Here is a 26,770-nt window from a genome sequence, read left to right as displayed (position 1 = left end):
AATGAACCATTCACTCACCCCCTTCATAGTTAAATGTTTTGTGTGTGTGTGTGTGTATTTTGTGCGCGCGCGTGTGTGTTTTACATATGGGTGATCATGGAAATCATGGAAATAGGCAGGTTCACATCATATCTACGAAGAATAAAACATTCATCGCCTAACATGATAAGCACTACAATGTTGCAAAAACATAACATTACATGCACTTCAAGGTTTTAACTTATAAAGTTTCAGTATGTTCTCAGATTGGATATCAATCAGATCTCTACTTGCCTATGTCGCATCCTTTTCTTGTTGACATTTGATTGTCCGTCATCAAAAAAGGAGAACAACTGCAAGCTACAAATGCTACTGAACCCATCCATGAAATTAATAAATTATTTCTTTTGGTTACTCTGAAATGCCAACACAGAACATATACTAACAAAAAAAAAAGTAGTTATTGGAAATGTTTTTTAACTTAAAGAGTGGCGGTTTTGAGGAGATTTGAGATTTGAAATGGACAGAATCATGGAGATACACTGTCCTCTTCTCTAATATAATATACCCTTGTAGTATGCTGGACAAGATTGCTTGAAGGATCACGAAAAGGTGTTTTGACGAACAAAGATCACGAGATAGATCAAAACGGGAGTCTTCTGGATAAATTTCATTTCTAAAAGTTGATGGATGATACATGGCTAAAAATCAAGTGAACAAAAGATTGGGTTCTCAATTGTCTTTGGAGAGAAAGAGGGTGGAGAGGGGTGGGAATAAAACGGAAGAGATATAAAGCTTGGGAGAAGAATGGAAAGAGTCACGGAAGTATGAAAGAGGAAAATGAACCAAAGCAAGCAGGCGAAAAGAAGGGCTTTCATATATATTGATTTAAGTAACGATTGTGATGCATCGATAGATATAAGGGTCACAAATCATTACGAACTGAAACCACAATCTTTAATGATGTGTCAACAGCAGTATGCATGATATGGAATAGTAAGGTTTCTGGAACAACGGGAGCTCATATGCCATTTGCTTTAAAATTGTTGCAAGATACATAATCACTGATAAAATATGGGGAAACTAAAAAATAATAATGCTAAGAATAAATTCAGAAAAATCAAAAGCAATACATTTAGTATTTAATGACATAAAAACTAAAACCAGCAAATAAGACTACTTTTACACAGTAGTATACTAAAAAAATTCCCCGAACTTTGGGGTGTTTCCCACAATACCAGCTGAACTTTATTTATTCCACTTTGTATAATAAATCAAAGTGCAAAAATGGAGCAGATTAATTTTATTCATTTCGTCACACTCTTACATAGAGATGAGTACAATCAAGAGGTTGAGATACAGAAGAAAGAGGATAGATAGAGTAATTATAACATAACAAATTATGATCATAAAGATCATATATATTACTGGATTGTTGAATTAATCAGATTCTCTAACACTCCCCCTCAAGCTGCAGTGTGGATTTGTTGAAGCCAAGCTCGCCGATGAATGTATGGATGAGCACCATAGATAATGTCTTGCCAAAAGATTGAACATGAGACACGCAGGTAGAGCCCAATAAGACTGCATGAGAGAAAAGAAGGCCGAGGATACTGAACAGGAAAAAAAGGTCGATGAGGTTGAACGGGAGAAGACGTCAATATGACTACGCCCATGAATAAAAGATCGGCGTGAGTGTGTGAGAAAATGAGGTCAACAAGACATGTGCAAGAATATTGACAAAGCTGTGTGTGAGAAGAGAAAGTCTGCAAGACTGCATGCAAGAAGAAGAGACCGATGGGAAAGCTGGGAGAAACTCGACATGTGAGTTGATGAGGAAAGAACGATAGTGTTCAAACAGAAGAAAGTAGGCAACATTAAACATCGGAATGAGCCTCGAGTTGTGAGACACAAGTAGGTTGAAGAGGAGTCGCTTGGTCTCCATGTAGGTTTGTGCAAAACATCGACCCAAGCTGATTTTGTTCAGATCTGATTTCTTGTGGGTTGGATCGAATTAGATATCAGATTTTCAATTCGAACAGCCACGTAGACACATTCTTGGAGCTGTCTGCATGAAGAAACTACAACTGATTTTTGATGAGCGACAGTGGCCGGATCCAGAGAATGAAGACAACAAGTGGCGAGCGACTGGAATTCAGTAATGTTAATGTTGTGAAGATGCTGACCCGGAATCAGAGGAGTTGGATAACAACGATCAGCAATTACAGATGATCAAAACAATTACCAGAATGGATCTTTGTCAGAATGGAAAATCGGATCAGATCAGATAATGCAACAAACTAAGATTGAACTAGATTTGAGACAAACATAGACATAAACAGAAGCACGAAGATTTCAAAGCTACCGAGGGGAAATGTGAAGATGATTTTTGCTGCAAAAACCCCTCAGCGGCCCCGAGACTATGAAAGAGAGAATTCTCTTGGCTAAGTCAGATGGCTCTGATACCATGTAAAATAAATTGAAGTAGAATAATGGAGTAGATTAATTTTATTCATTACTTCACTCACTTATATAGAGATGAGTACAATCAAGAGGTTGAGATACAGAATTAAGGGGTTAGATGAGTAGTTATAACATAACAAATTACAATTACGAAGATCATATCTGTTACTGGATTGTTAAATAAATCACATTATCTAACACACTAAAGCCTCTGAAGTTTTGTAAGTCTCACATAACCCCAAACTTTCAACTTTACCAAATGCACCCCCCATCTATTGTTGAGAAAGGGAGAAGATAAGATCATTTTTTTCCTACAAACCCTAATTTCTCTTAAATAGAGAATAGGAGGGTGACATAAGCGGGTACGAATACTAAATATCAAAATAGCTAACTACCTAATAACATCTAACACTCCCCCTCGAGTTGGAGCATATATATCAAACATGCCCATTGCCCAGCTTGTTACAAATAGGAACTAAACAACTAGCTGAAAGAGCTTTAACAAAGTTATCTTTGTTGCGAGCTTGTTGAAGAGCTCATTTCTTTATTCGCTTCATAAATTAGCCACAGAGTCAGACATAGTTCTCACAAAGTACTGAAATAACTAGAAAGTGCACTCACAGCCAGAGATTACTCGATAGCAAGACAATAGCCAAAATAAGATCTGAAAGAAATCCTCGCCAAGTCCTCACTTACATGATCAGTAAACTGCCAAATTAGTAGACAATCAGGTAAGTAGATAGTTTAATAAGTAGACAACCACATAAGTAGGCAGCTAGCCAGAAATAGAGATCTTTGACACAAAAAACAAAGCTTAAAAACTCATACTGAAGCCAAAAGAAATGCTAGGTGGGTTTCAGTAGGAAAAGAAGAAAACCCTTGATCGATCAATCCTTCATTTTCTTGATCTTGATTTCGGCATTATTTGACAAGCAAGGCACCTTTCTGTTAATAAAATAGCAAATTTCAAGAATATTTGATTGATGGAATGACGGACGTTGAAGCTAATCAAGGGAAAATGACCAGTCGTATTACTGATCATTAGTACCTTCAGCTATTGTTCATGATGAACATTAATATCAGTTGTTATTCACGCACAGTAACAATGATGCACACTTTTAGGCCACCGAGGGGAAGCACAGAGGTGGTATTTGCGGCAAAACCTCTCAACGGCCCTGAGGTCTAGAAGAGGGGAGTAGTTCTCTATGATCAAGTAGTGGGCTTTGATACCATGAGAAAGAGAGAAGATAAAGTTATTATTGTCACAAATCCTAATCTCTCTTAAATAGAGAAGAGGATAGGATATATAAGCAGGTAGGGATATTGACCCAATTAGCCGTACAAACAAATAACCAAACAATTAACATGTAACACCTAAAAGTCACAAATAACTAAATTGTTCTTAACCCCCCCCCCCCCCCCAAACCCCCCCAAAAAAAATCCAAAAAAATGGGTTGGAGGTATTTCGCCTATAAATGGCAAATGACTAAATTGGATCTTTTAGTTATTTTTTATTTACAGGTTGTGGTCCTTTGGGAAAAATTGAAAGTTTGGTGAGGTTATGTGAGACGCCCAAAGCTCAAGGGGGTTTAGTCGAATAAATACAATTCAAGAGTTTTCTAGGGAACCCCCCAACATTTTTTTTTGGCTGTGTGTGTGTGGGTGAGCACTTCTACTGCAAACAGAGGGTGACCGAGAAAAAGAATATAAGGAGGGCAAGGAGAGGGAGGAAGAGGGGGGAGAGAGAGCCTTTGTATTCATACCTATAAAGGCGATGATGAAGCCTTAATCTTTGCCTATCAATGAAACAGGGTGAAGGGCTACTTATATGGCAAGCAAAGGTCAAGAAAAAGAGAGGAAAAGAACAAAGAAGTCAATTTGGAGTTGAATAGAAAATTAAGAGAAAAAAGAATAGAAAAAAAAATTAAGAGAAAAAAGAATAGAAAAGTAAATTAAAGACAATTATATTTCTTTCAAGTCGTTGGTGGTTGAAGGCTACAAAGTGCTCTGACATTGATCAAAGATAGCAGAGGGCTTGAAGGCAAAGAGAGGGTTGTTGGGTGAGAGATAAGGGAGGAGTTAAGTTATCCAAATCCTAGTCCAGACAGGTAATATCTTAATAATGGATTGTAGGTTTGAGCCAATTTTCCGATCTACGAAACACTTAACCAATTGAATATACATATTTGACCCGGAGCAGCTAGCAAAAGTGCCCGAGAACTGCTTAGGCACCCCACACCTAGGAAGATTTCATGCAACATAAGCATGACCTACATAGGCCTCTTTTAAAACATGATCACTATGTAATGACTGTGAAGCATTGCCCACAAATAAGCGCAAATTAGTTAAGTCTCAACCAAGGTAACACCTCCTTATTTTCATCTGAAAAACACGAAGGCCTACAGTCACACCTCCATAACTGCAATGGAAGAGTACGCCATCTTTACACCACGGGGATCATCCGTGAATGTGAGAAGTCTCACACACGTCAAGAATGGACACTTCAATCACATAATATATCAATCTATATAATTAAGGTAGCTTTCAAAATTCACTTTTAGTTTCTAGATCATATAAGGATGTTTCAAAATATTTCATTATTCAAACTCGTGCATGAATAAGATGATTACCCTTTTCTAAATTATTTCATTAAACCCCCGGTACCCGGAAATATATATATATATATATATATATATATATTATATATATATATATATATATATATATATATAGTATATATAATATATATATATATATATGTATATATATGAGAAAATATGGGTATGTTTGATACCAAGCACAAACAGTTGTGCTTGGTAGTGAGGTGTCAAAATTCCCCTGCCACTCATTCAAATGTGGGAAAAATTCACATGGGTAGTGAGTGGATGAGGATGTAACACATCGATCACTACGCAAGCACAAAATTTATGCTTGGTACCAAGCATACCATATTTCTGCCTCTCTCTCTCTCTGCTCTCGTTCATCTCGTCTCTCTCTCTCTCTCTATATTATATATATATATATATATATATATATATATATATATATATAATTATATATAACAACGTTTCGGAGTTTTCACTCGAGTAAATGAGGAGCCTTCCAACAGTGCTTCACGAATGCTTAACTTGAACCACCAAAGATTAGCATGTGGAAAAAAGTAATATGTATTTAATTATATTACAAATTAGGTAACACCCACAACTTAGGATTTGAGTTTGAATTTTGAATAATCAAAAATTTAGGAATTGGAAATCCTCCTTAAAAAACTACTCATATCTATTATCTTGATTCTTTACTTCTTATTTGTTCTTGATTTATTTTGTTTTTTCGAGATTGAGAATGTGATTTTGATACGGGTGTATCTTCTCTTCAGGAGCTTAGCGATCCTCATGGAAGCTTGAGGATAGGAGATTCTCATATCTTGGGAATAGGATCATGGATGGAGCCAAAGAAGACGGCGAAAGAAGTCAGCAGGAGCGAAACACAAAAGAACATGGTAAACTGGCAGATCTCTGGCCGGTCGACCGCAGCACACATGCCGGTCGACCGGAAAACATGCACAATGCAGGGTTTGAGAAAACTCTCTGGCCGGTCGACCGGACCAAGCCTGGCGGTCGACCGGATCGTGATTTCTGGGTTTCCTGTTTCGTTTTGGATTCTGTTTTGACAGTGATTCCTGATTCTTTTGGGCTTGTTTATTTACAAGATTGCCATCCACGTTTGTACATCTATAAATAGGATTGTTTTAGGGTTCTAAACAAGAAGATCTCAGAGAGAAGTGATCAAGAGAGATTCTAATCAAGAGAGATTAGGGTTTAGAGAGGATTGAGAGGTTGTTCTCAATTCTAGTGAGATTGTGAGGGAGAGATTATAATCTTTTGTTCTTCATTATCTAGAGAAGGTATTTTCCTTCGCCTTATACTGAATTGTTCTTGTGTTTTGATCATCCTCTTCTCAACCCACCTTTTGGTAATTCCGCGACCAAAGGGTGCTCGCACGGCAACTCGTATCAAGTTGGTATCAGAGCATCAGATCCGATGAAGGGGCATCCTATGTATGGTCCTTACTCGGTCCTAATACAAAAAGCTTGACGAGATCCTTATTTCATTGGAAGGAGTCCAGGATTTAAGGAAGGAGAAGATGGCTGAAGGAGATAATTCAGCGAGGATTGATACATTAGAAAAGCAGATCGAGACGATAGGGTCGACGCTCACAAAACTCGTCGGTCTTATCCAAGGAGGGAACAAAAAGGGGAAATCTTCTTCTAGGTCTAAGAAGAAACCTATAGAGTCCGGTGGAGAGAGAGAGCTTTCAGGCTCCGACGAGGAGGACGAGACCGTCAAGGCTGCACCGCATCAAGGAGGTAAGAATTCTTACCAGAATCTGAAGATTGATTTCAGAGTGAAGATTCCTATTTATGATGGGAGTGTTGACGTCAAGAGGCTTGATGACTGGATCGAGCGGATGGAGACGTATTTTACTCTTTATGGCTATTCATCAAAAGAGAAGATTGTGTTCGCGACTTTGAAGCTTTCACGACACGCGTTGACGTGGTGGAAATCCTATTGCAAGCAGGAGAAGAATGCGGTATCGTGGAACAAGTTCAAGGAGCTACTTAGGAAACAATTCTATCCGGTGGGATTCCTTAAGGAGCGTTGGTACAAGTGGTATGGCTTGTGCCAAAGGATCAATCAAACCGTTCAAGAATACACTACGGAGTTCCAGCAGCAGGCAATGGTTCTTAACGTTGCGACAGAGGAATATTCCGTGTTCATGAAGTATATGGCGGGATTGAGCGATTACATCCGAAAGAAGATGAGGTTATTCACGGTCGAGACTATTGCAGAGACGAGCGTGAAGGCCATTGCCATTGAGGGCAAGCAAAAGAAGAGCAACGAAGCAAAGAGGGATGCAAAGCAAGTTGGAGGCGAGTCTAGTGGTTCTCAGTTTAAGGAGGAGAAGAAGAAGGGTGATCCAGGGAAAACAGGACTGATGTGTGGTCATTGCGAGAAGACAGGGCACATAGCTGATCAGTGCTGGGAGAAGTATCCTCATCTCAAGCCAAGGGGGTTGAAGAAGGAGGAGGAGAAAAAGACGTACGTGATAGCTCAAGGTCTGAAAGAAGTCCCAGGGATGACAGAACCCAATAGCAGTCTCAACCTTATGGCGGGGAAACAAGTCACTAAAGAAGATGACGACCCGAGGGAGTTGCTCTTTGTGCTTAAGTTGTAAGTGAAGACTAGTTTGGTTGATACCATAGTTGATTCGGGCAGCGAGAAGAATTTGATATCCGAAGTCTTGGTTCAGAAGCTGGGTCTGAAGACGGTCAAGCATCTGAAGCCCTATCCATTGGGGTGGATTCAGAAGGAGGAGAAGCTAAGTGTAGTTGATCAATGCACTGTAAGATTTACGCTCCATGAGTCGTATATTGACGAGGTCACATACGACGTAGTTCCATTGGATGTTTGTCAGATTATACTGGGTAATCCTTACTTATGGGATAGATATGCGATCTACGAGAGACGGGCTCAGAAGTATACATTCACCAAGGGTGGTGAAAAGTTCATATTTCGTTCAGCATCTCTTCCGAGGGAGACGAGCTTAGGGACAGTGACGCGAGCGAAGAGGTTAGTGAATGCAAGCAAGAAGTTTATCTCGTTGTGCATTAGACTTCCAGAAAAGCCATCGATGAAGGATTGCAACTTAGAGCAAAAGGTGACTACGACGAGACGCGGGGTGAATGAGTTGTTTCCGATCGGACGTCGAGACTGATTTCCTAGCAATGCCAGGTGGTGCAGAAAAGAAGGAGGGGCTCGCGAGTTCCCTCAGTTTCAGTTCTAACTTGAACGGGACTTTAAGTTCCTAAAGGGGGACCCATGATACGGGTGTATCTTCTCTTCAGGAGCTTAGCGATCCTCATGAGAGCTTGAGGATAGGAGATTCTTATATCTTGGGAATAGGAGCATAGATGGAGCCAAAGAAGACGGCGAAAGAAGTCAGCAGGAGCGAAACGCAAAAGAACAGGATAAACTGGCAGATCTCTGGCCGGTCGACCGTAGCACACATGCCGGTCGATCGGAAAACCTGCACAATGCAGGGTTTGAGAAAATTCTCTGGCCGGTCGATCGGACCAAGCCTGACGGTCGACCGGATCACGATTTCTGGGTTTCCTGTTTCGTTTTGGATTCTGTTTTGACAGGGATTCCTGATTCTTTTGAGCTTGTTTATTTACAAGATTGCCATCCACGTTTGTACATCTATAAATAGGATTGTTTTAGGGTTCTAAACAAGGAGATCTCAGAGAGAAGTGATCAAGAGAGATTCTAATCAAGAGAGATTAGGGTTTAGAGAGGATTGAGAGGTTGTTCTCAATTCTAGTGAGATTATGAGGGAGAGATTGTAATCTTTTGTTCTTCATAATCTAGAGAAGGTATTTCCCTTCGCCTTATACTGAATTGTTCTTGTGTTTTGGTCATCCTCTTCTCAACCCACCTTTTGGTAATTCCGCGACCAAAGGATGCTCGCACGGCAACTCGTATCAGATTTCGACCTATGTTTTGGGTTCTGCCAATTTCATCTGTTCTTGATTTATTTTAGGATTGAGAAGGTGGATCCATATGAGTAAGAAAAGAACATACGGATACACAGCAGATTAGAATTTTTTCTTGGATATAATTCGGGTTTTTTGCTTAAGTTTTTAATTTATGATTTTTTTAAATTCCGGATTGACTATAGATGTTATCCTACTCTCTCCAACATAGAAAGAAAGAGAGATGCCCAAAGATTTAATTCATCCTTATGACCACAAATTTCAAATCAAATCTACAACATTGTGAAGTTCTTATTTTGTTGAATTTCTTATTTTCCCTGATAATTAGATTAATTGTATTTGATGATAAATATTTTAACTTAATTAATTTTTTTTTGTTTTTGATTAATTGGTTACTTTATTAGGTTTTACAACAGGGCTGAAAGTCACATCATAATCGACCCTCTTTTGTTGATTATCTCCTTTTTCCTTAAGAAGTGCTTTAAACCAATCAATTATTCCATCAACCTAGTGTCGTATATGATAAACTCATTTGCATCTGATGATGTGCTGATTTGGTTTAGGAGGAACAAGAACCCAAGTGCCATTGCTTATCAATGCATGATACTCCTCTAATCAGATAAAGCCACTAGAGAATTTTAGATTCTTGGCTAAAACATGTAGGTTCTTGAGGCAAGGTAGTGGCCACAAATGTGATTAGATGTTGATCTTTAACCTCAAACTTGCATGGAGAAAGGGATCCATCCTTAGAACCATGATCATTGCATGCTGATTAGCAAAATCATTTCGTAATCGTCAGGTACGAAGGAGCAACATCATTAGAGGGCATAACATATTGGGAGTCACCATGTTGATCCTTTACAAGGTCATCATCGGTGTGCTCAATAGCTATGGATTCCTCAGCATTATAAGCTACATGGAATTGCAGGTTACTTGATGAAAATCTAATTAGATCTTGCCCTTCTATGTTGCGATTAAATGATGGTGAAATAGTAGAGAGACGTGGACCGAGTGTGCTATTTTGATTCGTACCTGCAATTTGAGAAACACTAGTTCAACGGGGGATGACGATTTAAGCGCTGGAAGAAGGAAGAGAATTGTTAGGAGGAGGTGAAAGAACAGGAGGAAAAGCGGTATGTCAGCTTAGAATGATATATGGAAAATATGCCTTCGTCAAAAAAAGAAACTGTGAGAGATGCGCCCATTTTGAGGATGAAAGCTATAATAGCTTTTATAACTACTTGGATATCCTAGAAAGACAACAAAAAAGATCAAAATTGTATAACCAGGTCTTGAATGAAAAAGAGATTCCCAGTGTGAGGAATATTGAAGAGATTTTGTAGGTAATATGTTACTAATGTACACTACATATTTGATGTCACACGCCAAATTGTGCAGAGACATTGGATTAAGCAAGGATAGAAAGACTTGCATCAAAAAAATATGCTAGTGTTTGCATTCAACGGCACCGTTTTGTCAATCGGCACAATGACGTGAGAAACAATGACCAATACTATTAGAGGCGCAATTTCTCTTGAAATCCTTTTGAGGTTACCTCTCCAGCACCATCAGATTGTATGAATTTTAAACTTCTATTTGCAAACATTTTCAACATGTTTGCATAACTAATATGGTCATCGAGAAGATGAATGCAATATTTGTGCTCCATGTGTGAAGTGAAGAGGTCCAGTGTGAAGTTAAAGGAGAAGGACCCTGCATAATAATAAAAATGAAGTCTAATCGATTTTTAAAAATAGTTTCAGAAATCAAATAAGGCAATCGACGACTTTTACTCAATTGACATAAAGTACATAAAGAGGTTTCATTACACTTAGTTTAGCTTATATTAGCTTTATTTAATGGTTTGAATATGATAGGCATTTGATGTATGACCAAACCAGTGATGCCATATAGATGAGGAAAAGACATTATGGGCTGAAGCAGGGAGCCGACGGATCTGAATTTCAATGAGGCAAGAATTGATATTAGTCATGATTAAGTTGTCTTGGCGGTTTAGTGTAATTTATCGGGAAACATGCATTCCATATGATGCAACAGTTGTTTAAATAGATAAAATTTCTCAAGTAATGTGTTGCATATATCTAAAATATAAAGCTTTAGATCGCCGAATTAGTCTCAAAATCCATTAATATATGGTCAAAACAATTTCAACAATTCCGTTGATACATGTCGGATATACAGAGATGAATCAGATACCCAAATATTCTACTAAACAGTTTCAACCATTTGATTGACACATATCGGATATATACAGATGAATCAGATACCCATACATTTTACTAAAGAATTATAAAGTAGAGCCTCGGATCACCGAATTAGTCTCAAAATCGATTAATATATGGTGAAAACAATTTCACCCTTTCGATTAAATACATATCGGATATACAGAGATGAATCAGATACCCAGATATTTTACTAAAGAATTATATTCGCTAAGGATACATTACAGCCGAAGTATACGCGGTGTCTATAAAGCTTGAGGCACTAAACAATTAGACTTAAAAAAAAAATGCAACCTTTACGGAAAATATGTAGTAAACATATCAAAAAAATGCAAGGAAACACAAATTGTAATTTAAAAATCTTACGGCCTCATGAAGTTTGTTGATGAGAGCCATCAGCTTCTAACTCAAACGCTGCTTAAACCCTAGTAACGAGAAGAAAAAAGGAAAAAATAGGGATCAGAATTCGAATCGGGTCCAATTCCGGTCAAAATATGAAAAGAAATGTCCAAAATCCGAAACTTTGCCTCTTGCGAGCGGAGGCGTGCGTGCAAGAGCTTTGCGAGCTCCAGATCGACGCCACGTAGGCGTCCACGTCGGCCTGCAAAACACAGTGAGGGGGACGGCGGAGGAATGGGAGGTTGATAGAATTCGGGGGGATTGAGATACTCACCATGGTCGACAACTGAGAGAAGCTCATCAAACCCCAACCCTCTTTTTAAAATTGTGAGGGTACAATATAATGATTTATGGGTGAAAAAACAATTTTAAACTATTAGTACGTAAAATTATAATTCTTAACCAATCACAGTGGCAAAGATTTTAAAATATTATCAGGATAAACCAGGTGTAAATCCCATGTGCCATGCATTTAATGTTATTATGCATATAACCCAAAATTTGTAGTTGTGCTAACCAGAGGGTCAATCAACCAGTCATGTACTTTAACTCACAAAGGTGTGACACATTTGTACTCAACATGCACCCTTGACCACAGCCTATGGGTTTGACCTAAAAGCTGGGATAGAGCGATAAATGTCCATAACAATTGAACTAATCTCAGTTCGATTACTATGCCTAGACCCCTACTCGGTCTGGTTTTAAGGTGGTGTGCCTAATTAGAGATGATTGATTCAGGTTATATAATATCCTAAACATATCATATGAGGAGATATCGATCAAAGAATCAATCTCTACAACTATCAACTTCCATAACTTACCCGCTATACACATACATCAATTGTACAATCCTACACCGAGATATTGCTAGTCGACTTACTTGCAGGCCAACTACCATAACAACCTTGGCTGTCAAGATAGTGACACATGTAGAGGCTGATTTGCCCTAGAAAATTAGTATAAATACCTCTCCGATCTAAGGTATAAGGACAAGACCTCATATGATTATAAGATTTAGCACCACCAACATTTGGAATATGGTCTCTCTCTTTTAAAGGCCTAACGTTAATTACCTATAGCTTTGACTTCATCATCAAGAATCTAACTTAGGCATCAGAGAGGCATCAGTGGGTAGCCCACCATCGTCAATCTGATGTTTTTTCTATATATCTCAGGCCGTTGTCAACAAGAGTTAGTCAAACATCAAAGGAGACCACTAGGCCTTCGTCATCAAGTCCACTCTTACGGACTCAATCGTGTAAGTTGTTCTCAAGATAAATAAATGTTTATTTTATAGAAAATTGATAATACTATCTAACTCCAGGCCATGTTAGAATATAAAATTATAAGGTTTTCAGACATAGTCACTTGGGTCATAGGTTTTTTGATATTTGTCCCTCAAATCTTCATATTTTGTTATTAATCCCAGAAATCATCTTAGTATGTTGATATTAGTTCCTCTAGTTGGTTGGTGTTAAAATGAGTCGAAATAATATGTTTTCTTCGACATTTTCTTGAATGAACAGTTACCTCTCCTCTTACCTCCTTGCCCTCCTCTCTCCCCTAGACCACCCCCAAAAAAACCTCTTCTCCTTCCTCTCTTTCCTCAACCACCACTGCGGGCCCCTCCCATTATTTTTTGCTTCAATGTCTACAAAGTTTGGAAATAAATATAGGAGAGAACGGTGATGAAGAAGGTGGAGGTGGTTAAATTATCCGTGGAGGTGGTGATGGTGGTGGTGGTGACATTAGAGTAGGTGAGAATACCGCCAGAGGAGGTGACGAGTGTGAAGGAGATAATGGTCGTGAAGATGGTGGTGGAGGCGAGAATATCAGCAATAGTAAAAATGACAGAGGTGTGGAGATAGTGATGACGGAGATAGAGGAGGGAATAAGAATACATGCGGAGGTGGAGATAGCCATAGCAAAGATGATGGTCGTAGTGATTGAGGAGGAGGTGGGAAAACCAACGGAGGAGGAGAGAGTGGTAAAGGAGATGTAGGTGATAGAGGAGGAGGTGAGAGGGAGAGGTGGTGATAATATAATTCCCCACCCATTATTAGTGCTAACACAACTATAATTCGGGGTTTGAACAATAAGCCTAATAGAAGGACTTATTGGTGTGTTCTAATTATAAACATTGCAAGTGCACAACTTGTGTGCGTGACATATAAGTATCGATCCCATGAGAAAGATGTGATCTAAGAAAGATCCTAGAGTGGTTCTTGAATTATGGTAATAAAGAGAGAATAGAGTTGTTTTTGGTGTTGATTGAATGCAAATAAAAGGGCTAAAACAAGAAGGTGAATAAAAACAAGAGAGGAAGCAAACAAAAGAGTGAAGAAAATCTAATTATGAAACTAGAAATCTAGGATTGAATCCACTAGCTAATTCCTATTTAGATTTTAGAACTACTTTCTTTTAATTTTAATATCACTAGACTTCTTAAGTATAGATTATCAAGTTATTTAAAACAAGTACAATTATCCAGGAAATATCATCATTCATGAATAGAAAGGAATAACTAAATAGTAATTCTAGAATTAAAAAAGTGTAAACTATCAAACCATGTAAAATAAGTATAGCTTATTTAATTTTTCTACCAAATATATTCTAACTGATTACCATAAGCATGATCAATTAAGCATAAAAATAGAGCAATTCAAAGTTTTAAGTAGAAATTTAATTATCTTCATCTAATCCTAGATATCCTAAGAAAATTAGCTACTCATATTACTTCTAGAAAGCAAGAATAAGAAGTAAGAAACTTCTAAATTACAAAGCATAAAACAAAGCATGAATTAAATCATCAACATGCAATTTTAAATAGAAATAAAAAGGAAAAATAAAAACTTGCATTGTAATAGGTTGGCCCCTCTTGAAACAAATCTTCATCAACATAAGAGATGAAGAAGAAAATTAAAAGAAGAAAGAAAACTTCTATTTAATTGCAAAATTAAAGTTTTACAATGGTGGAATGCCTAATTAAAGACCTTCCTCTCTAAAATGGAGTTCACAAAATTTTACATTTTATAGCTGACAAGAAATAATATCAGCTACTGGATCAAACTTAGGCTCCAAGAAATCAAAACCAGCCATTTATTATGTTTTGTTGGAAACTAATCGATTAGCTTATCAATTAGCTAATCAATTAGCTTATCAATTAGCTAATCAATTTGCTTATCAATTAGCTAATCAATTGGTTCATTGATTAGTTAATCAATTAGTCTGTAACAAAATTTTCTTCTTTGATTGACTTATTTACTTCTTGAGCTTTTGACCTTTCTGAGCTTCATTTAGGCTTGGCTTCAAGTAGAGGTCTTCTAGGTTTCTTTGATCTTTTATTTGATATTTCTTTATTTACTTCAAACTCATAAAACACACGAATTTAGTAAGTAAATTTATTCAATGAAATATATAATAAGGGTACAAAAGTGTAATAAAATATAGCGATCAAATACTCCCGCACCTACACTTTTGCTAGACCTCTAGCAAAGAAAGAAAATAAAAAAAGAAAAATCTTAACTTACTTTTGCAGGAATAGCAGTTGTATTTTGTATATACAACAAGACTTTAAAACCTTAGATTACCCTAAAGGAAGAGTTGTAGTCTCGTGAGAGTTTATAGTGAATATACTCATAAAATTCGATCAACTTATCAATTATAAAAATTAATATAGAAATAATTCATCTGATATCTTTAAACAATTTAAACAATCTAATTAAAGCTAATTTTACTAAAAAATATTTTATGAATAACTCTAAAGTAAATTTCTTAGAAAATCTTTTTAATGTAGTTGTACAAAACTAAGTTTAACTTAGAAATTTATTTAAAATTCTCAAAAAAAAAAAAGATATTAGCTCTTTGTGTCAATCAATTCCTAAGACTCCTAGATCAATTTTATCTTCCATATATGTTATATACTAGTTGGATTGCACGTGCAATGCACGTGGTAAAGTTTTCATTTTTAGCAATGCAGCATTGTAACAATCAGTCAATAAAATCTTGTTTAAAGATATTTTATCTCAATTTTCTACCTAGTAAAGCCTTTCTCTTTCCATGATTATATATCTTCTGATGATGCCTGCCTTCCTGCAGGTATTGTTTTTTGCACTAAAGAAGAAGTGCTCTGATGTGTGTCATCAACTCCATCAGAAGAACATGGCAATAAGGACGCATTACAGGCATTATAATGCAGTTCTAAAGACTGGACATTCGGGTCCTTTTCAAAGGAAACAGCGACATTGTTTTGAGATAAGAGATAATACGGAAAATGGTGCTTGAAGAATCCTGCATCAATAAGCATCAGTACTTCAATAAGTAGACTGCGGAAAATACATATCCTCGTTTCTGTATAATTTTCCTCTTCGATTGTTATGCGGTTAGAGCATGTAAAAGGGATGTTGGACTGTACCTGTGGCATACTTCATTACTGAAATTGAATATCCTCACTATATCAAGGGAGGGTGGCTTTGTTCCAAAATAGGTACTGCACACATGACCTGAACCTGCAAAGTAAAAGACATAGTCAACATGATTTTCTAGTAATATCTCAATATCAAAACATAGACACAAAATTCTATGTTATGAAAGAAAGAATTTTAATTTTTTGGCATATATAAGCCTAATACATTTATAGGATTGCGGATCAAAGCTATCATAGTAACTAAACTACATAACAGATATGTAGGACGGACACGGATCCGACATGGTCATCCGACACGCCGATTAGAATGTTATACAGGTTCACAAACAGATTCATTTCAAGCTCTCTGCAACAAATCCAATTTCACAAACAGATTCATTTCAAGCTCTCTGCATATTCTATTGCTTCCTTCTTGACGTGTTTAATTCTTTCTTCATCACGCTGTGACTTTTTATAGCCGAGATACTTCATGAATAAGAACTGCTAATTATTCGAAAATAAATTTATAAAGAGGGAAACAGCACAAGAAAGTAAAATTGAATGCTGAGAATATCAGAACTTGGTGTAATTTCAGTATTCCTAGAATATGCTACCAAAAAGGTAAACTATTGATTACATACCTCAAATTAGAGATGAATGACCAGAATAATACCTCAATGAAATAGCGAGGACCTGCACATTACAAAAGTTTTAGCGGTACGTGAAGCTGAAGGAACTTTAAAAACAAGGAAAAAGAAAACAGTAATGCGCTTCTGAATGAAGCAGAATGGTTGATGCACCGTTGGAAAATGCTACAAACTTACAGCATGTGTGTGAAGGACATTGAACTTGTAATGAAATGGTCATGAAAGTAAGTGGAATTTTCTCATAGACGTAGTACTTGTGCATTTATCTAACTAAAATCTCATCTGTATAACCTGACACAAAAACTCTCAGGAGTCAAGAACAGGCATACGAAGAGATTCAACTTGTTTCACTGTTAAACTAACATCAAAGTGTCCAATCCAAACACAAACACTTTGATCACAAATTAAACTATACAAATGAGAAATAATCAACCAGTCTAACTTCTAAATAAAAGGAAAAATAATGTGTATCAGGATTCAGTTAGGAATTTAATCAGAATACAAACACTTTGTTATTAACTATTGCTACCCTAAACAGCATTCAGTATCTCAACAAAAGAAGAAATGGACAGAGGGAAATTTAATATACAGTCATAAGAATATATATTAGCTGAATGATTGTCACCTAGTTTATATGAACCATTCTGGATGTCATTTGACATGATCAAGTAATTTAATATACAGCTAAGTTTCATGAAAAGTACAAGTTTTACAACATAATTAGCAGTTTAGCACTCATTTCATTAACAAAAACCAGTTATTATTATTATTATGAGGAACAGGTAATGGTTAGGGAAATAACATTATCTCAAAGTGAAACCAACATATTGGCTGATTTGAGGTTCATAGACAAAGGCTAAGTGATGGTTATCCGCATGAAGAAGGCAACAGTTGAGAAAGTTGAAGTAAGCTTAATGATTACAAACCGAGTACAGGATACAGTAGCAATGTTGAGTGTCAGGTTTTCTTTAACGAAACAATGTGTGCATTGGATGAGGGAAACAATGTAGTACATGAAACATCTAATATGACCAACATCATTATCTTTAAGCAAATAAAAAACTGTAGGAAACGGTAAATAAATGAATCATAATCATGAACTTTTCATTTTTATTTGTGTTCCAAGGAAAGAAAGAGAAAATACTGAAGCATGACATGTAAGAGAACAAAACATTAACATAAGCATTCCTGAAGATATGCAGAACTGTTGAACTAACTATATCAAAATATGCAGTTGACCACCCAAACACAATTCCAAGAACTTTGGTGAAAAAGCAAGTGTTCTAGACTACTAAAAATTTTAGAACAATGCAGAAGAAAAGAATACAACTTACTACAAACCAACTGCAATATGGAGGGTAGTATACAGTTCAATTAACAGTTGCCTGTGAACACACCCAGAAATCAAGTAGCAACAAAGGCATCGGTTATTTATTGGTATATCAGCCTATGTATCAACTAAGAGGAAACTTTGAGCTACAAAATATCAGTTAAAATATAGTAGACTAATTAAACTTACAGAAAAAGAAAGCTGAGCATGAATCTCTATTGTAAATCAGTTAAAATATAGTAGACTAATTAAACTTACAGAAAAAGAAAGCTGAGCATGAATCTCTATTGTAAGATGAGAGAAGTGTGAACTTCTTGGATGAGACATCAATTTGGTAACTAATCTGTTAAATTTAGTGAAACAAGTTCTTACCTTCAGCTACCGCATCACAGTATGAGAGATTCATACTTGTGTTGGCATACATTCTCCAATATCTAATTGCATGATATCCTCGGAAAGCTCATCTAATTTTGGTTGCATGTCATCTATCATTAATAAAAAAAAACCAATAAGAAAATTCATAACATGTATTTGATTCAAAAAAACGTAAAAAATATAACATTAGTATTTGTCTACCTTTGATACCATATAACCAATCACGCGTGCAAACTAAAGCCTCCACATTGTTAGGCTTAAGAGTGCTACGGTATTGGTTAAGGATTCTCCCACCTACACTGAAAGTACTCTCCGAAGCAACCGTAGAAATAGGAACCGCCATTATGTCCCTTGCCAATAGAGAGAGCTCGGGGTATCTATGCTCATTAGTCTTCCAAAATGAAAGAATGTCGAGTTGAGCACCACGGTCAAGTCTTGGTTCATCCAAATAAAGTTCTAATTGAGTTTTTTGAGAACTAATAATTTCTTGACTTTCAAACGAGTCGAATTCCTAAACATAAAAAAACATGATAGCATATTCCACAAATTTCTTCACTACAATTTTTTAAGTAGTAGAAAAGAAGCTGACAAGAAACTATAAACGACTGTTCTCTTTACAAAGTCATAAAGCATTACAAATTATACATCTCACTATCAACCTAAGGGTAGAAAATTCATCACATAGATAGTTAATGCCTAAACACGAGGAATAAATTACCACATTCATCATAATCAGTTTGTATGTCAAATGAGAGAATAATAAAAGGCATGGAATGGATAATCATTTATAACTGTAAAATGTTTACAAAAGAACACAAGAAAACAAACAAACATTTCCGAAAGGTATTTACAATGTGATTGTAAGACATCTACAATAAAAACTAAGAGATATACTAATTATTTGAGAAAGAAATTACCCTCAAGATATCAATGCAATCTTGATCAAATGTGTCATCATACACACGAGAAGTTCCCTCCTTGCTTGATTTCTCCAAGTTTCTTCTTCTATTACCATCCATATTGCTCGAGTACTCATTAAAGAGAGAGAAAAGCTTGTCTTTCACATTCTTAAGCTCCGTAGAATTGTGTCCATATAGCCCCATGATAGCAAAACTCTACAAATTGCATTTTGTATCGGGGATCCAAGATGCACGCAATAGCAAGTAGAACATTGTACTCACTCCAATATTTTTCAAATTTCTTGTACATTTTGGTTGCTATTAACTTAACATATTCATCATCATCTTTCATCCCACTCTTTAAAGTACGTTGCACAACAAATACTTGAAGAAAGTAGAGATTAGCTGTTGGATAATTCGTACCGGAGAAAAGACAAGTGACTGCTAGAAGTCATGATACTTAAGTGAGAGATTCAAGGTGTGTTTTCATTGATTTATGAAGTTTAGAGGGGTTTTGTTCAAAACCCCCAATGTTCATGGGGATACCCTAAACTTCAAATTTGACTGACGCATATAACTGCAGCCTAATGATATTCGAGCTGCTGAATATGGAGGAGCTTTAGCAGTAGGGGTGTGCACAGGGGTATTCTCAGGAGAGGAGCTGAAGCAGGCAAGCAATGGTAGTGCCATTATCCTCGCAGATCTTAAAGATACCTAATTTTGATGAAGCTTAGAGAGAGAAAGAGAGAACTTACAGAGAGCTCTGCCATTATCCTCGCAGATCTTAAAGATACCTAATTTTGATGAAGCTTAGAGAGAGAAAGAGAGAACCTACAGAGAGGATCAAGCTCGCCGTTTGTCGCTGCTCGTCGCTCGCCGTCACTCGTCGCCACTTTTGATGAAACGACGCCGCTCGCCGCCGCTCGCCGCCGCCTCTCGCCTATTGATCGCCTGCTCTCTCTCTCGGTGCGCCTCGCCACCGCACGCTCCTCACTGCCGCTCGCCGCCGCACGCAGATGAAATCTAGGGTTTTGTTTATGAGAAACGAAGAGAGGACGGGTTGCTCTTTTGTGACGGCCCTAATTTTCAATCGGGTGAGCTCTTTGTGTTACACGGGTCAGGCGGGTCAACCCTAACTTACCCATCTAATAAACGGGTCAGTTCAGATTGACCAGTTTATGACCCGACCCATATAACTTGACTCATACCCAAATTAAACGGGTCGGATCGGGTCGGGTTGATGGGTCGGGTCAAAAACTGTCACCCCTATTCCAACCTAAGTTGCATGGAAACGGGTAGGGGTACATGTACCGGTAGGGGTGCAGGTAACACGTGCACGCACGCACACTATATATATATTGTGAGGAACATGGTGCTTAGGCATACCCAATTCACCCAAAATAGGCATACCCAATTTCAACAACACACGCATACGGTCAAGGTGGCCATTATGAGGAACAGGGTGCTTAGGCATACCCAATTCACCCAAAATAGGCTTAAGGTGTCAATATTCAATAGGAGCTCCTAGACGCTATATTGTGAGGCCTCAGAGCTGCCTCCGCCAAGGTAGAAGCCGGGACAGCTTTTTAAACAGCCTGATAGTATAAAACAAATGTCCTATTGTATACAGGAAAACTGTAATGAAATAATGCAAGAGAATAGAAGTCATACTCATGGCCGCATAGTGTATGAGCATAAGCAAATCTCGAGTCTAGTTGCACTGCACGCAGAAAATTTTTCATTGTAGTTTCATGATCTTTCAACAAACTATAGCAATTTCCCATGGCACACCTACATCACCATTTAGCAAATAAATCATGAATCCATAATAAAAAATGTACAACAGAACACAACAGATAGAGAAAAACATATAAGGAGAACCGAGTGTAAACATAAACACTTCTAGAAACAACCACATTGAAATATTAATGAGAAACAAGCATAACTGCAGCAAGGAGAAGTGTGCTATGTACACGAGAAATATTAATGAGAAACAAGCATAACTGCAGCAAGGAGAAGTGTGCTATGTACACGATTTAAAACTCTCACTTAAATTCAACATTTTTTGTCAAAAAGGAGAAGTGTGCTATGTACACGATTTAAAACTCTCACTTAAATTCAACATTTTTTGTCAAAAAGATCCAATTATCCAAGAAATAAGGTAATCATAATCCATTTTGATTACTTTTATTGAAATTTTATTAAGCAAAAGAAAATTACAGGGACGCATATCTTCTTAATTATGCAGTACTTTCAATATAACGAACTTATTTTATAGAATGGAATATGGCTTGGACAACAACCTCATTTTCTTGAACCATTGACCTCCTTCCTAGCTGCACAAACGAAGAAGAAGGAAAAAACTGTAAGTGCACCAAGTATAGCCTTCTGCTCATGCGGATCACACCACAGATGTCCTCACAACCTATAATATTTGACTACTCAGGAGAGGGACAAACTACCTGATCATTTGTTTGTCAAAACTTTGTTCAAATATCGGACTATCTTCACCCATGATTTTTTAAAAAGTATTGAATCCTAAATTGATCACATGATTTATTCAAAGGTATTGAATCTTAAATTGATCACCGTCCACGAAAAAATGTTACCTTTGTCCATTGTCGAAGAAATGAACTTAACGTGCATAAGTATAATGTGAACCATGTCATACTGAACCACTAAAAAACAAAGAGATAAGAGGAACAAAATGGCTTACCCAACAACCTAGAAACTATATCCATCAAGATGCCAAGATTGCATTGTGTTTTCAGTGTTTTGAAACACAATCTAGATGAAATCATGCAAACCAAGTCAAACGACAGGCGTCCCAGCAACATTAAAGTCGAATTTATACTATAGAAATATGTCCAAGAAAAAAGGTTGGCGAATGGATTTTCATGTAGAATAGTTTGGACAAAAATTTCGTGATTAAGATATATTTCTTCAAGCATGAATAGTTTGTATTAAAAAGGAAAAAGAAATGTGATGCAATGGTTTTGTAACACTATACAGGGTATCCATCATTTTGTGAAATAGAACAAACTTACCTCACTTCTAGCAGAGGTGTCCATCATAACAGATGGTATTACAGTAGGTGGTTGAATAGGAAGAAGTCGTAATATCATCCAATCCGGACGATCATCTTTCGGTATGAAACCTAGTAGTAGGGAATCTTCATTGATTATTCTTTTAAGAACACTGAGAATCTGGTCATGTCATAAAACAGATACAAATAAATTTGGGCTACTAAAAGAAATAAATTAGAATAACAATTTTGTAAAATTAGCTACCTCCTCTATAGAAAGCTATTGTTTCCTCTCAACAGGTTTAGGAAGCTGTGCTTGGTCATCATATTTTTTGCAAATGACTCATCAACAATAGTTTGTGTGCAGTATAGATAAGTAAAAAATAGATGTCATGCAAATTTAAAGTAATAAAGTGAACTATTCTTTGAATATGTATTTAGATTCACATAATTGAATGTTAAATTTAAGTTAATAACTGCAATAACAATCAAAGCATGAATATGTATTTAGATTCACATAATTGAATGTTAAATTTAAGTTAATAACTGCAATAACAATCAAAGCATGCAATAGTTATCAATAATTGAATGTTAAATTTAAGTTAATAACTGCAATAACAATCAAAGCATGCAATAGTTATCAAACAACTTTATGAGCATATGCGTATAAATCATAAATTGTCCTAACAAATTAAATTCATTAGTTCATAATCTTAAAAGCATATGAAAAGCTCATTTGAAATCCTTCAACCAATTTGAAAATGTAATTAAAATTAAAAAACATTCATGTTTAATTTTTGTGGGCCCTTGATCAATCCTTCTCCATTTTTATCTTCTTTTTTGGTAAATCGATAACCGAATCATCATCATCAATGTTGATTGTGATGTCTTCTTGGATTGCATAATCAAAAATCAAAATTAATATGAAAAAATGTTAAATTTTTTAATCTAGACGTAAAAGTGTATTACAAAAGTGCACATCATTTCAAACAATGTTTTAAAAAGATGATACTAAACATAAGAGACTTATTAGTAATTCACCAAATTACTATTAATGAGGAATTTATTTCTTGTGCACGCTATGTGTGCATGTAAAAAATTTGTTGAAAAAACAAAAAATAACCCATTTCCATTTGAAAGTAAAAAAAATAACAGAATTTGTAGAAAAAACAGCTAGGAAGGTGTTGAAGATGATGGTGGTTAATAGGATTAGTTAAGCAGTACGTAGGACATACCTTTTAATGACCTGGGGAGTCATGCATATCATATATACCACAAATATCATGACTTAAAGAGTGTAAACTTTAGAAACAAATAGCCATGAAACTAATTTGAAATGCAACCAAAATTTGTAGCAATTGTAGAATATGAATTCGTCTAGCAATAAAAGGAACTTGGGTTAAAATGAAATTCTAAATAATATAATAAATGTTTATAACTAACACTATCTATTGCAATGCCTTAAAAAAAGAGGGATGATAAATTCTGGGCTACAATAGGAACTTGTTTGCTATGTTTTGTGGATTTAGGATTTAAAACCTTTCATAGATTTTTTTTTAAGAAACTTTTAGGCTCTCGTCAAAAGCAGGAGCTTCACCATCTGCATTAAGTAAGAACCACAACAATTGATCATTAAAAATATGGAGGGAACGCATCAAGCAAGTATTATAAAAAAATAGCATGGGTAAAGTTTACATAATACTCATAAACAAGGCCAGGATGCACTAAGAATAACCAAAATGTCAAAATTCCATGGATTTCCCTAAAGCAAGAAGCAACATGAAATGCCTATGAATATATAGCTAAAAAACCACAGTAAAGTACCATAAAAAACCAACAAAGCCTGCACCTCATCAGGTGGTACTGTAGTAAAACAAACATGAAATGTTAAGGAAAATCTTTCAAGAACAGGGGAAATATAGACTATAGGGAGAGCCAATAAGAAGCTAAGCTTAAAATGCATACATGCTTCGATAAATAATACCTGTCCAGACTGTTCCTCCAGCAACTAACTCATTAAAAACAGTAAACTCGTACCTGAAATCATTAAAAGAAATTTGCATCAGTATCAAAGTCTAACACTAAAAGAACAGTGTTATTCAGAACTCTACCATGGCCACTAACTATGTGTCAATCATGCAGGTATTAGTTAGAGTTATATATGAGTTGGCACAAAAATATTGTCTTTAGTCAATGCTAGCATAACTTCTATACTACCTCTTACAGTTCAATAGGTAAACTAAGTTCAAAGGAAATATAAAAAAGTGATTGGCTATTCAAAAGTTCAGGAAACTAAGATCTGTGTTAATAAACTATGACTTATAAGTGTTAGCAACAGAATATGATAAACATAATTTAGGCTTTGGTTTGTCAGCCTCTGATTGGAAAGATTGCAGGTTTGAAATTTTTTGCAGATAGAGAGATAATAAGCATACTTTAAGCTTTTCTTACTAATGCATTGTTAAGGTGTAGAGGAACAGTAAGAATGTCTACTAAAGAAGAACTTTTTATCTGCCTTAGCATGCATTAGATCTTCACGGACATGAGAATCATTCGAACATGAAATAGAGATGCATAAGGAATTAGAGCAGATCACCTAAGTACTGATCGAATCATTGATAATGAACAAAGCAATATAGAAATCAATCTCTCCTATAAGGAACATTCTTTTTAAACAAATACCCATTACATGTACAATATTTCTTACATTATAAATTCTACCAACATTTCTTACATTAACATCTATAATATCTATTATGCTATAGAGTCTAGCAATAGAATAATTAAGCTAATACCTTACAATCTCAAAACACGATCAATCATCCACCAAACTTCCTAAAAGTCAAACCTTTTCCACGGTAACATCACACCTATGTTCGCGGGAAAATTCCAACTTTTCTCACGCAACCAAAATATCAAGTTTCTACTTTTAGAACCAACATTCATCAAACATCAAAACAGAACACTAAATTAAATGAATATTCATCTAATACCTGATCACGAGCAGCATCCTCATCGCGATCAGCTAAGGACGAAGCGACCGAAACCCCCGCAGATTTCACAGTCGACGCCACATTCGAAGCATAATTAGATACAATCCTCAAGTAGCTCGAGAAACTCCTCATGAATCCATTGTTCCGTCCGGATCCTTGAGGCCTCTGCCCCTCATTCCTCATCCCAAACGATCACCAACAGCGGCAACCAAGCAATCGAGACCAAACCCTAGAGATCTCCCAATATCACAAAATCTCACAATCATAACCTCAGGCTGTTTCTTTTGCTCTGTAGAATCAACAAGAAACAGCCCCGATTCAGAGTCAAGTGTCGACATCCGCCATCTCCGATCAAATCCCAAACAATAGAGACAGAAACTAACAAAATCTAAAGAAATCGGAGCAAATTTTTAGGTTTTTTGGAGAGATCAGTTCATGAGTCGAGTCGGCAAATCGGAGAGGCGACGACGAGGGGTCGAGAGGGGAGAAAAGGGGATGGCGTTGGTTTGGGGGAAAATAAAGGAGAAAAAAAAACGGAAATCGAAAAAACACATCGGTACGCAAACACTCCCTTGATAATTAAATTTGATGGAATGCTATTTTGGGAAGGGTAAAGTTTTTTTGGAACTCCCTCTTTTAAAAGGTAGGTAGATATGTTGATGTCAGAAATTAAATAATGGGATTTAGGATGGATTTTGAAGAACTTAGTGTCCATTGATCTCCTTTGATGGCTGATTGATGCGCGAAAGAGAGTCTTACACATATGCAATACGTTAGACGATCGGAGTTGGGTTCTTCGATAGTTCCTCTGACAATCAAGTTAGTTGTGATCTGAAGGAAATAAAATTGGGTTAGTTCTCTTAAGTATACAGAATTTTGCGTACCTTCATGTAGTAGGTAATGTGCTTATTTATACTAGGTCTAGAAGGATATTTGCATAATGTTGGTCGAGTGCAGGTAGTCAGCTTAGTTAGCTAATAATTTACTAATGTCAGCAGCATGCGCTATGAGTCACACTTGCATTTATTGTGACGGAAACAAAGGGGTTGCAACGCTGTCATGGTTCGATGAGTTATTATGACTCTAAAGGAAATGCAATGATGGCTTTGACCATGCATTTAATATGATAGTGATTGGCTATTGTTGCGAAGTCCGAGAAGGAATGCCTTTCATCTTGGTCCTTTGGGAGAGGTCGAAGGAAGACGCCTCTCGACTCGGCTTGCTGAGCAATGATGCCTCAGATAACTGGGATGGATCAAGTGAGGACGTCTTTCGAGTCGGCCTTTTGAACGAGGACTAGTAAAGACGCTTTCTGAACCGGCCTTTATAAGACTGAGGTTGGGTTGATATCCAGTTGATCGAGACACGTGTCACTTTCTGGAGGAAGAATTACACTTAGAGATTTTTATGATATAACAATATGTGTGTCTACACACACACGTAATATATATATATATAT

General features: G+C 36.5%; 1 protein-coding gene across 10 annotated transcripts; it reads right to left on the bottom strand.

Annotated features, from left to right (window-relative positions):
* Nucleotides 1,210-25,882, bottom strand: LOC109834516 (DNA-directed RNA polymerase II subunit 1-like). Of its 10 annotated transcripts, none has more exons than XR_002245593.1 (13): nucleotides 25,312-25,881; nucleotides 24,303-24,355; nucleotides 22,341-22,499; nucleotides 22,010-22,080; nucleotides 21,597-21,629; nucleotides 20,965-21,084; nucleotides 18,392-18,504; nucleotides 16,684-16,735; nucleotides 11,761-16,145; nucleotides 11,605-11,663; nucleotides 3,491-3,663; nucleotides 3,271-3,387; nucleotides 1,210-3,150 (listed from the first exon to the last, which is right to left on the bottom strand). XR_002245593.1 is itself a non-coding variant. In XM_020402559.1 (5 exons), exons 1-4 carry the CDS (start codon nucleotides 25,492-25,494, stop codon nucleotides 21,061-21,063), a joined length of 399 nt encoding a protein of 132 aa, XP_020258148.1. In that variant the 5' UTR covers nucleotides 25,495-25,876; the 3' UTR covers nucleotides 12,087-16,145; nucleotides 20,965-21,060. The 10 variants fall into 10 exon arrangements, 3 of the variants coding, with proteins under 3 accessions (XP_020258148.1, XP_020258149.1, XP_020258150.1); XR_002245595.1 differs by having other exon boundaries at nucleotides 3,320-3,387; XR_002245594.1 differs by lacking the exon at nucleotides 1,210-3,150 and having other exon boundaries at nucleotides 3,159-3,387.

Source organism: Asparagus officinalis, chromosome 3 (assembly GCF_001876935.1).
Source record: "Asparagus officinalis chromosome 3, Aspof.V1, whole genome shotgun sequence".
NCBI lineage: Eukaryota > Viridiplantae > Streptophyta > Magnoliopsida > Asparagales > Asparagaceae > Asparagus > Asparagus officinalis.
The sequence above is the reverse complement of the archived record's forward strand: the minus strand, read 5'-3'. Positions and strand labels throughout refer to the sequence as shown.

Bases quoted from the DNA above. Each gene is read 5' to 3' on its own strand.
- LOC109834516 (XM_020402560.1), bottom strand. From the start codon at position 25,494: ATGAGGAATGAGGGGCAGAGGCCTCAAGGATCCGGACGGAACAATGGA. The intron at 21,630-22,340 runs GTAAGTTTGTTC...TCGTTTGTGCAG, and splicing joins ACACCTCTGCTAGAAGTGAG to CTAGGAAGGAGGTCAATGGT. The intron at 21,085-21,596 runs GTTGTTGTCCAA...ATGGTGATGTAG, and splicing joins CAATGGTTCAAGAAAATGAG to GTGTGCCATGGGAAATTGCT.